The following is a 12547-nucleotide window of genomic DNA, read 5'->3' as shown; positions in this document are numbered from 1 at the left end:
TGATTATGACAAAAGCAAAAAAGTATCAGTATCGATCAATACTACATGGTAATATTTATTTACTTGGATCGGATCGATACCAAAAGACGAAAGAGACCTGGAATTCCCATCACTATTTCACAGTGTAACTCGAGTAAAGAGGAGAAATCCCCACCCAGGTCTCAGACAGGATCTCATTGGTTCGTCCGTATGTAAATCATTTTCCTCAAAATCCAGCGCATCTCATTGGTCGACCGTGACGACAATCCATGTCCGCGCCCCGCCCACTATAGAGGATCAAGTTTGAATGAACCGCAACAGCCTCGCTCCGGAGGAACCGGGAATATTTTCGCCAATTATTAAAAAGTATTTATCGAAGGGCAATCCTAACCAAGATGGAGATGAAGAAAAGAATTCATTTGGAACTGCGGAACCGCACTCCGGCAGACGTAAGTGAGCGTGCGTGCCGTGGCTTTCTCGACACAGCGGAGGCTGAACGCTTTCGCGTGCGTTCTTAACGACAGCGACGGGGAAAGAGAGAGAGAAATACAAAGTTTTTCCATGTCGGACTACGATGCCGGTAAATGGATTCCGTTATGGCGAAGATGTTGACAGGGGACAGGTGCAACCACCGCGTGAATTCCACCCGTGCGCCGCCGTATAAACACAAGCGACACAAGAAGCCATATGAGTAACTTTTGATCCGCGTAACGCTACGTTCTCGTCGCATATCCGTGCAAAAGCATCAGCGCCATTAAATGTTTCAGGAAAAACTACCGGAGCATGCATTTGCTTAAGTAATAACACAGTATTTACGAAACTCGTGTGCAGCTCCACCCATCACCCCGAGTGAGCGCAGTTCAACACTTACTGTAGTCCATCTAGGGCAGAATTGAATCACTCTGCCGAATACAAAATTGATTATTCTTTCGTTACTTTCTATTATATACATTTTGCGACTCCTTCGAATTGTTAAGATCTCCTTTGACAATCTGTGCAAGTTGTTTATGGAAGTAGGACGCACGCCGCCATTTTACTACCGAAGATCCTTCTCTAAAACGCTCGAACGCCGCGTTTATTCGACGAAACCGACGTAAAACTGTTCCCCACTCCCGTTATAAATAACACAAAATGGACGAGTAATGGGGTTGTTTTTCGAAAACAACAGGAAGAAATGTCCGCCTGGCAGTGGCGTAATCCGCTTTAGTTGCCCCTCCTACTTAGAAAATAAATGACCCGAGTGGACTAGAATTTCTGGTTCCGAAAACGCATTTTACGTCGTTTACATATGTCTTAATCAACCATTCCTAAATATTCCCCTCTTTTAAGAACGATAGGAAAACGAATTTATAGTACAGTTCGCCTCATCTGATCAAATAAATAAGTACATTCGTCATGAGCGGAATGATATCGGGATGGTCTATGTTCGGGTTCCGATGCTGATTGGTGTCACATTGAAGGTCGTAGCACTCATGAATATCCATCCGCCCAACCTGCTCACTATTTCAAGGGAGCCATCAGCTGTTACTGTCCTGCTTACAAAGAGATTTAACAAATACCATATATATATATATATATATATATATATATATATATATATATATATATATATGTATGTATGTATGTTTCCATCCATCTATCTACCTTGGTCATATCCCTCAAGAGGGGTGACCGACAGCAAGATAAACATACACAATAACAAAGAAACAAAAACAAAAAAAAAACCCCACACATATTTTTGGACCATGGCCAACCCAAATGCCTAAACACCCAAACAAGTTAAGCACCTCAGCACCCTCCAGATGAAACAAGACACATGACAGCGGCCATGTCACTCGGGTCAGGGTGACACAACACACTCTTTAGTCCAACAGCAGGGCCCAACAGCTTTCACTGGTTTACCCCTGTTGCATCATAGAGGTGCCCTGCCCATCCCTTAGAACATGTCTAAACATCCCACTATCCTTTTACAACACCTCTCCACTCATTCCTATCACCAACAAGAGCTCTAGCTTCCACTAGATTTAGACCTCTTTCCTGCAGTGCACTCATAACACCATCCATCAACGATGTTTATATATATATGTATTTCTTTTGATCAGTTTCTCTCTCTTTATTTTTCTTTTTTTCTTTTATAAATTAAACATTCTCATCCTATTATTTAGTCAAGTAAAAAAGGTTGTGGTTATAAATTAAGTAAACTTAATCCATTTTTAATATCTAAGAAAACCCCCTAATATAATGTGTTCTTCCGTCTTGGGAGTAAGAGAAGAATGGAATTGAATACTTTCTGTATTTTAAGGTGCTGTCCGGAATTGGAAAATGTTCTACTTGCTGATGCCATCTACTGGCTTAAATCGTAATTGCAGCCCCTGTCAAGCTGCTTGTATGGTTACCTGCAAGAATGAGTATTTTTTAGGTGCACTCGAATAAACTTTTCCTTTTGTAGTCGAATAAACTCTTCTTATTTGGGGTTTGGGTTGGAGTTTGGACTGTATTTAGAACAGTCGTTTTCTCCCTTTCACCATTTTAAGCTACACTAACAAAACTGCATGACATACTAAACTGAACCCCACCCCCCCTTCCTATTGTTTGGCAAGTCCTCATCAGTTCTGATAAAAGTAAGATAAAAGCAGATAGGCACGGTGGAATAAAATTATCATGGCTCTTTTAACTAAGTTGGGTATTGTAAACGCATACTTCCATCCACTTTCTGCACCCCTTATTCTCTCTAGCCAGCCATAGTCGGGCAGTGGACAGGGGACACCCTGAACTGGTTGCCAGCCAGTGTCAGGGAACACAGAGACAGACGACACAGTCACTCATTCACAATCAGGGGCAATTTGGAGTCACCAATTAAGCTCACATGCATGCTTTTTGTGGGAAGAACACCGGAGTGCCCGAAGAAACCCACACAGGCACGGGGAGAACATGCAAACCTCGCACGGATAGTACCTGGGATAGATCCCTGAACCTCCACACTGTGGGATTGTGTGGTAACCACCCATCCGCTGCGCCACTCATAACATACTTAAGAGACAAAATATTCTACTTTCAACTTTTTAAGGAAACCTCAAACAAGTCACTCCACCTTAAAGCCAGGAGATGGAAGCAACAAAAAACAACGTTTTAAATGGTTACTATGACTTGACTTGACTACTAGTTGACACTTAATTTACAAAATAATTGTAAGCTCCTGCCTTACATAAGCATTTTTGAAATGTCCATTCAGGGGTCGCCAACTCCAGTCCCCATGGGAACTATGCAGCGTGTTTTGTTTCCCTCCAAACACAATGGATTCAATTGATCAGGATCATTAGCAGGCCCCTGAAGATTTATCTAATGAGCATATTATAAAGAGTGAATCAGCAATGAAGTGTAAGGGAAATTATAGTTTGAATGTGCCTTTGTATGATGTTATCCTCAAAAGCGAAGCTAAAGATTATATCCAGGTGACGTTTCTATTCTTGCAACAAATGTATCCTCTTGGGGCCTGCTAACTATAAATCAAGATGGCCTTCGCTTTAGTGCCGGGAAGTCTGCTCAAGAGCTTTCCTCCCCACTTTTCTTTTAACAGTGTACCTTTTGTGTTACAAAGTTTCACTTTCCTTACTGCTTATTTACTATGCTCACACGCCATCTAGCGACCAGCATTCATTTCATTTAAACATGTGATTTCTGTCTAAACCAATCAGATTATTTTCTTGTATTCATAAGACCTCGCTTAAACCAATCAGATGTGTTGTTTCATTCTTGTGTTATCCAATAAATGAGCCTCTAGCCAACGGCGGAGCGTGATTCCTTCGTTAGCCGATTCTGAAAGTACGTGCCTCTGATGGAAAGGCTATCAGAAATCTAAATATCTGACTTTTTTTTCATCCTAATACAAAAGTTTTAACCTTGACAGGGTGAAGACATGAGAATACCGGCGTTGGTGACATGTGCTTCATGCATTGGTGTCAGAGCTATATATTATATAAACTCTCTGTTGGCAGAATTACTCAGATGAAATCACTCATTAAGTTTTAAAATCTCCTTTGCGAAGGAGACAGCACTGTCGGGAAGCCATCTTGCCAAAATCTCTCCGACAGTACCGACGACAACCGGTCAGGAGGTGTGGTTTATTTTGACTTTACACATAAACAGGAAATGGAGTCACACATAAACGCGACTTCACAATAAAAGGAAAAATGTATGGACATGAAAAATGGAATTAGACCAGGGGTGTCAAACTCATTTTAACTCGGGGGCCACACGATAGAACAAACATTCTGTCGGGGGCCGGACTAGTAGATTAAAAAGAAAGAAAAAGAGATAAAGAAATAAGAGAAAGAGAGAGGGAAAGGAGAGAGGGCGGGACAAAGAAAGAAAAAGAGAGAGCAGGAGACAAAGGGAGAAACAAAAGATGAAAAGTCATGAGAGAGGGGGAAAACAAAGGGAGAGGAAGAAAGAAATCCAAAGAGAAATAGAAAGACAGAAGGAGAGAAAAGAGAAAATAAAGCACGAAGGGTAGGAAGAGAGAAAGAGAAAAGAGAGAAAAGGAAAAAAGGAAGTTAGAGCAAAAGAAGTTAAAAAGACAGAGAGAGAGAGAAAGAGACAAATAGCAACAAAGGAAGAGAAAAGGAGAGATACAGAGAGTGAAAGAGACAGAGACAGAGAGTGGGAGAAAAGGGGTGGAAAAGAGAGAGAAAGAAATACAAGTACAGTGTCTTTGTTTGAGGCACCTGGCTTTGGCAACATCAAGTTGACATATTTCAACCTGCAGCTTGTTTTTCTCTTGTGCCTCTCTGAGTGTTGTCTCGCGGGCCAGATTCAATCCCCTTAGCGGGCCCAATCCGGCCCGCGGGCTTCCTGTTTGACACATGTGAATTAGACTGATGTTTTAAACGTGACTATATGTGTGTGTTTAGGAATATAAAAACAAATTAATTTTATTGTATTGAATTCTGAGAAATGTACACATCTCAAAACAGCCAACTTTACAATTGGCCATTTTGGATTTGCAAATAATGACTATCATACTTGAATGTGTTTGATATAGGTCAAAGAACTCGTCCTTAACAACTGTTTGTCCAATGATGGCAAGCTCGAGGGGCTAACGGACGAATTTGTGGAGCTGGAATTTCTAAGCACAATTCGGGTCGGGCTCACCACAATCGCTCACTTGCCGAAGTTAAAGAAACTCAAGAAGGTTGTATTTGAGTTTATTTTTGTTACATTGGAAACGGCTAAGATTGTGCATCTTTCTGATGATTTGAATCATTCGCAGCTTGTACTCAGCGAAAACAAGATCTCAGGCGGCCTGGAAGTGTTGGTAGAAAAATGCCCTAACCTCACAACTCTCGACTTGGGGGAAAATTGCATCAAAGACCTCAAAGCCATTGAACCACTTGTGAGTGAAACATACCTGACAGCAAAATGAAATTGAAGTCATTTCTTATTTAGTCATGCATGGTCTTCTTGTCACGCCACCTAAAATGGCATATAATAACATTATTTAAGGAACATCATTGCTGAGCTAATTTTGCTTACCTGTTCATTATTTATTGCTCCCCAGGTGAACAGCCTAAAAGACAACAATGCAAAAAAGTTCTCTTTTTCTTTTGGTTTGACGGCAACTGCAAATCTGGACGATCAGTTCAGTCTTTCTCATCTCATCTTATCCTCATTAGGGTCGCGGGTGGGGGGGGTGGCTGGAGCCCATCCCAGCCATCTCCGGGCAGTGGGCAGGGGACACCCTGAACTGGTTGCCAGCCAATCGCAGGGCACACAGGGACAGACAACGCATTCGCTCATTCACACCTAGGGACAATTTGGACCGGCCAATTCACCTGAAATGCATGTTTTTGGAATGTGGGAGGAAACCGGAGTGCCCGGAGGAAACCCACGCAAGCACGGGGAGAACATACAAACTCCGCACAGGAAGTCTGGAGCTGGATTTGAACCCACGACAGGTTCCCATGACATGCAGTTCAGTCTTTATTTTATTGTATTTATTTATTTATAACCCATTAGGCCACAGGTGTCAAACAGGCGGCCCGCGGGCCAGATCAGGCCCGCTAAGGGATTGAATCCGGCCCGCGAGACAACACTCAGAGAAGCGCAAGAGAAAAACAAGCAGCAGGTTGAAATATGTCAACTTGAAGTTGCCAAAGACAGGTGCCTCGAACAAAGACACTGTACTTGTATTTCTTTCTCTCTCTCACACTCTCTCTCTCTCTTTCTTTTCCACCCCTTTTCTCCCTCTCTGTCTCTTTCACTCTGTCTCTCTTTTTCTCTTCCGTTGTTGCTCTTTGTTTCTTTCTCTCTGTCTTTTTAACTTGTTTTGCTCTAACTTCCTTTTTTCCTTTTCTCTTTCTCTCTTCCTACCCTTCGGACTTTCTTTTCTCTTTTCTCTCCCTCTGTCTTTCTATTTCTCTTTGGATTTCTTTCCTCCTCTCCCTTTCTTTTCCCCCTCTCTCATGACTTTTTATCTCTTTTGTTTCTGACGCTCCCTCCCTCTCTCTCTTTTTCCTTCTTTGTCCCACCCTTTCTCCTTTTCCCACCCTCTTTCTCTAATTTTTTTAATCTCTCTTTTTCTTTCCCTTTAATCTACTAGTCCGGCCCCCGACAGAATGTTTGTTCTAATGTGTGGCCCCCGAGTTCAAATGAGTTTGACACCCCTGCATTAGGTTATGTTAATTTTTAAAGTGAGTTTGTCATTTGTTTATGTTATATTTAAAATATTAGTTTCTCTTTTTAATTCCAAGTCAATTTGTATAAATAAGGTTTATTTGTCAAGACTAGAACGGAGACAGGACCCACTTGCGTTATGTTTCTCTCAGTTTTATTGGAAGAAAGGAAAGGGTTGCATTCACGATCCAGTGATCGCTGGACGCGGGAAGCAGGTCGCTCTGAACGCGGAAGTGGGACTTCCGTGGCGAGCGATGGCGGTGTCGGGAACGGAAAAAAACGGGTCAGTTGCCGGGACAGGGGAGCAAAAAACATGGTCGGGATCGGAAACAAGTGAAAAGCCAGGAGAGGAGAGTAGACGTGGTCAGGATCAAAAAACGGGTCGAAGCCGGGAGCAAAAACAGATGGGAGTCAGGGTCGAAAAAAGCTTGCCTAGCGTAAACTGAGGTTTGCAGACGGACTGACAGCAGGTGACAGAAGGGAGTAGGTTTAAATGGTGACAGGGAGCCAATCAGAGTCAGAGGCAGCTGGCACCAAATGAGTGGGCACAGCTGATTCACATCAGTAATCATGACACTATTAAGTATTAAAATCTGTTTTAAAGGTAACCTCAATTCCCACAAGATATCCACCTTTCCTTCCTATCCAGTTTTTCGAGTGTGGCTGTACACAAATGAAACAAATACGAAGAATACGAGAATACAAATGAAAGACATTTTCAGTATATATTTTTTTAAAGTTTTACTTCGTTTTATTGACATGAAATGTGGTTTTAAGTTATTTTGGGAGATTTATCTGTTATAGTCTATATTATACTACTTTACTTACTTTGTTTATTTTAATATTCTGGCATGGCTAATCACTTCAAAGCAGTGCTCACCAAACAACAGCCCGCGGGCCAAATCTATCCCACCAATGAATTAAATACGGCCCCCATGATGGGGGTCTGTTCATGCTAGTTTTATTCATGCACAAAGCTGTGTCTTCCTTGGCACATATATTCTATGTGTCCCACTCTTAGCTTTACTGCTTGGGTACTCTTGGCGTTTGTTAGAAAAAAGGCATATATTAGCCGTATCATTGCATAAGCCGCAGGGTTGAAAACTTGGGGGAAAAGTCGTGCCTTATAGTCTGAATTTTACAGTATATGTGTATGGATAGGTCTGATGCCACTGAACATTTTGAACGGTTGGAAGTCAAAAATATTGCTAACTGTCTGAGTTATCACACTTTCGGTTCACGTCCAAATAATGGACACTGACATACGTTGTGTCACCAAAAACAACCCCACGAAGGTTAAAGTCTTTGTAATTGAAAATGTTTGTATCCTTCGTGTGTTTTAAAAGCAATTGGATGAAACGGTCCCTTTATAAACAAAAAAATAATGAAGCAAAACTTGTGCAAGCAAATATGAAAAAATGGATTGGGTTATGTTATATATTTTTATCATGAATTGCCTAGGTTTCGAATTTAAGACGCTCTACTGGCAATGTTCCCTGTAATTTTTCACGGGTCTGAGCGTTCACACAAAGTCGGTGAGCAACGCTTGAAACAACAGTGAGCAACCATAATCCCAAGTGTGGCAAGATAATTCATTCAATGTCCAAAACTTGACATCAAGTTACATTTTGCTGAGTTTCCGGCAATGCAACATTATTTTTCTCTTTTGAATGAATTGACTCGTGTACTATTGCAAAGGTTGTACGGCCTACAAACGTCGATTGTTCTTACAATTCTTTCACAAGATATCCATTTCTTTTTATTTCCTGAAATATTTTGTCGCATAATATTAACATTTTTGGGGGCTTATTTAGTCGGTTGTAAGATACAAAACTGTACTTAATCACATTTTTTAGCGGAAGTACAATGTTGGCAACAAGATTCACTTGATATAATTGGAAATTATTTGAATGCAACACAAACTTTTTCTTCTTTTTTCCGTGTTGTTTTCTACTTTTTAAAAAATTCCTTTAAAAAAAATCTCATTGTGTTTATTTTTTCCAAGCTGTGACTTTTTTCTTTTTTTTCCCTGTTTACTTTTTTCCTACATTTCTTTCTTTTCTTTTTTTCTGGCTTTTTTCTAAAATTTTCCTTCTTTTTTTCTCTTCCTTTTGTTTCTCAGCTTTTCACTACTTTTTCATTTTGGTATTTTTTTCTTTTTTGTTCTATTGCCCCCTTCTTTTAAGTCATTTTGTGCATAGTTTTACATTATATTTGGTCATGTTGGGATTAAAGAAGCAAAAACAACCTGAAGAGCCGTTTAGGACCCGAAAGAGCCGAGCCGAAGAAGCCGGTCCTCGACCAACTCTACTAACTTTACTCAACTTCGTTCTACTCTGACTCGACTTCAAAATACCGCATTTAGGACACATCGTCAGGGGAACTCGTGTATTTTTACCTTCATGCACCGTAACTTTGACTTAAGTCGCTTCTTAATGAGTAATTTTGAGTCTTCATTTTTGTGCGCTGGCTAGATTTCCTGCCGCAGAGAATGTGCGAGCAGTGCGCAGCTTAGAGGGAACACTGTCTACCGGCATATACAAAACTAATAAATACATCCATCAGCTATTTTCTTTCTACTACCCGCGACTCTAAATGTTTTGAGAGCCCTGCTTTTAAGTATTAACCATTGGCTAACAAAATGGCAACATTCCTTTCAACAAAAAGTTAAAAACATGGGAGTTTCTCACCTACTTTTCTGCATTATTTATGAAACTGCTCCTTCTCACAGAAAGACATGAAGACTCTCAGACGCCTTGAGCTGTCCACATGTGAGGTGACAAACCTGAGAGAGTACAGAGATAGTGTTTTTAAGCTACTACCACAACTGACCTACCTGGACGGATACGACAAAGACGACAAGGAGTCGTCCGATTCGGATGGGGAGTTATACCCTGAAGGCTGGGAAGACGGTGACGGAGAAGAGATAGGTGTTTTGAACTCGCTGCATTCAAAAGATGATACATCACCGATTGATACATTCAATGTACATGTTGCTAAAAGCTTTTGGTTTTACGCAAATGTAGATGAAGAAGATTTTGATGACGATGCACCATCAGGAGGAGAGGAGGATGAAGGCGATGAAGAGGAGAATGAAGAGGAGGGTCTCAGTGGAGAGGTCACATTTCATATTGTTGTAATATAAAGAAATGTTATTGAAATATTATTATTGGCTGGCAACCAGTTCAGGGTGTCCCCTGCCCACTGCCCGAAGATAGCTGGGATGGGCTCCAGCACCCCCGCGACCCTACTGAGGATAAGCGGTGATGCTAATGAGATGATTATTGAAATATTTAACCCTTGTGGCATGCAGTTATATATTACAGACGCTCCCCTATTTACCGTACAAACATTCGAGTTACGAACAACAGTACATAAATAACATGAGCTTTAAGAGTTAGGCGAAGTCTCCTCCGTGGTAGAAAGAAGCCGAAAAAAAGCGATCCAACAATTTTCTCATCCGCATCAAGTTGCTTCAGTGCATTATTTTGTACGTTTAAGGCTTGTATAAGTGACCTGTATCATTTTGGACTAAAACAAACATTTCATAAAATAATATGCTCTATAAAGATAAACAAAGTTGAGTTTAACTTACTTTTGGAAGATGAGCTTCAAGAGTTAGGCGACTTCCTCCTCCGTGGTAAAAAGTGTCCGAAAAAAAACGATCCAACCGCATCAAGCTTTCTTATTCCACTTTCATTTGAAATGAAACGGCTCGCCCCTTCCTTACACTTTACACCAATCATATTGAATGGATGCATGAAATATTTAACAATAAAATTGTCAAAGTTCTTAGCGCGCTGGAGATACAGTATCTAAGGTTTACATACGAACTAGGAAAAGGAAGCCGGATTTCTTCTTCAGGGTGGATGCTGCGTGAGCTCTTACAGCGCCATACGCCAGTAGCGGCTGAAAGAAGCACTACAGTACTGTCCTCATCCATCCATTGTCTTCCGCTTATCCGGGGTCGGGTCGCAGCAGCCTTAAAAGGGAAGCTCAGACGCCCCTATCCCCAGCCACCTCCTCCAGCTCATCCGACGGGATCCCGAGGCGTTCCCAGGCCAGCCTAGGGACATAGTCTCTCCAGCGTGTCCTGGGCCTCCTGTCGGTGGGACATGCCCGGAACACCTCCCGAGGGAGGCGTCCAGGAGGCATCCTTATCAGATGCCCCAGCCACCTCAACTGGCTCGTCTCAATGCGGAGGAGCAGTGGCTCAACATAGAGTCCCTCCCGGATGACTGAGCTTCACACCTCATGTCTAAGGGAGAACCCAGACACCCTGCGGAGGAAACTCATTTCAGCTACTTGTATCCGTACTGTCCCGACCTCGAAAAAAGGGCACAAAATACAAAATCTAACTTACAGCAAGAAAATGTTCGTATGTATCGTTTTTCGTGACTCGAATGTTCGTAAGTAGGGGAGGGTCTGAATACCCAATACAGAGACAGCTAGTGGTGAATTAGCTGCATTTCCAATGAAATCCAAAACTCTTCGTGTCAGGGAACGGACCGAGAGGCAGGAAGTGTGAACTCAAATGCGTAGACGATCAGTCACTTTTTATTTAGAAAATAAAAGTTGTCCAACATGCAGGGACCAAAGACAAAACAAAAACAGGCTTACAGGCAATCACTTAGAACAAACGGGCATGAACAGGTTTTTCCTCGAGTCAAACAAAACAATGGTATGGCAACGGGCAGTCCCAAAACGAGCCCTTAAGTATACCACACGCAATTAAGTCAATCTGTGTCAGCCGGTGTCAAGGGGCAGGACCAGCTGGGTGTCATGGCGACCATGCAGGACATGACACTTCACTTCATTAGCTTTGTCCTTAATATAATAAAATCCATTATCTCTGCTGTATCTGCGTCTATCCATGCTCAACATCTGTAACCAAACTTTTGCCCACTCCTAGTGTCGCTAGTAAGTTTGTATGTGTTAAAAATGGGTTACATGTGATGTAATGGAACTGTCTGAACTTCAGGATGAAGATGAGGAAGACTTGAAAGACAAGGATTTAGATGACGATGAGGAGGCAGAAGAGGAAGAGGGTGAGTGTGGATTTGAAATCCAAAAAACAGTATTGGAAAACTCTAAATCGTCTTCTGACATTATAAACAACTTGACCGTTATCGCAGAACAAGAGCGAGGTCAGAAGCGGAAAAGAGAACTCGACGAAGATGGAAAGAGCGACGAGGACGACGAGGACGACTGATGCTCGTTTTGAGGTGTCACGTGAATTGTTTGAACTCGTATGTTCCAGTCTCTTCCCGGTAACTGAGTGTTTTCCCCTTCGGTAGGAGAGCTTTGGTTTTTGGCCCTTTTGTCACAGGCTCTGTATCGTTGAAGCTCTTTCCAGCCCACTTTTAACTACTTTCCAGGCAACGCATTTTATAAGCTAAGGCGGGAAAATTTGACGAGATACTTGGGATTTTTTGTCCCATTTGTATGAGACCAGTTTGTGAATAAATCTTTATTTTAAAAGGAACCCCGACGATGACGTTTTTCCTCTCAAATATTTAAACTTTCCAAAATAATTTCAACTTAATATTTTCGCAATTTTCGTAGACGTCCTTGCTCTGTGGGTGGCGATTAAACAGTTGTATGGTGTATTTAGTAATCCCCTCCTTTTATTTTAAAATATTGGAGTCATGATGTAGATGAGTTTACTCTCACTGTCTCCATTTAAATTCTTGTTTTATTGCCAGAATCATAAGTGCATTTCTCTGCCATATTGGACGCACATGACCGAAGAGGGTAAGCTTTATTGAAATTTACAGAGGTCTGTAAACGCTTTCTAGCACGTTTTTACATGTAACTCTTGGGTGTTTCGGCCCCCGCAATGTTGTTTATTGCTGGCTACGCCAGTGAGCTCGTTCCTAAGATGAGGGCGATAAAA

The 12547-nt window shown here is 41.7% G+C and overlaps 1 protein-coding gene across 3 annotated transcripts; it reads left to right on the top strand.

The window, feature by feature from the left end:
• The first annotated feature begins 260 nt into the window (after positions 1–260).
• Positions 261–12307, top strand: anp32a (acidic nuclear phosphoprotein 32 family member A). 3 transcript variants are annotated; one of them, XM_088333628.1, is made up of 7 exons: positions 262–428; positions 5021–5170; positions 5249–5371; positions 9383–9581; positions 9678–9769; positions 11633–11699; positions 11787–12307. In XM_088333628.1, exons 1-7 carry the CDS (start codon positions 375–377, stop codon positions 11861–11863), a joined length of 762 nt encoding a protein of 253 aa, XP_088189754.1. In that variant the 5' UTR covers positions 262–374; the 3' UTR covers positions 11864–12307. The 3 variants fall into 3 exon arrangements, with proteins under 3 accessions (XP_088189753.1, XP_088189754.1, XP_088189755.1); XM_088333629.1 differs by lacking the exon at positions 262–428 and adding an exon at positions 433–559; XM_088333627.1 differs by having other exon boundaries at positions 261–428; positions 9383–9769; positions 11633–12307.
• The last annotated feature ends 240 nt before the right edge of the window (positions 12308–12547 follow it).

Source organism: Urocampus carinirostris, chromosome 4, assembly GCF_059441175.1.
Source record: "Urocampus carinirostris isolate Australia breed hairy pipefish chromosome 4, RoL_Ucar_1.0, whole genome shotgun sequence".
Lineage (NCBI taxonomy): Eukaryota > Metazoa > Chordata > Actinopteri > Syngnathiformes > Syngnathidae > Urocampus > Urocampus carinirostris.
The sequence above is the reverse complement of the archived record's forward strand: the minus strand, read 5'-3'. Positions and strand labels throughout refer to the sequence as shown.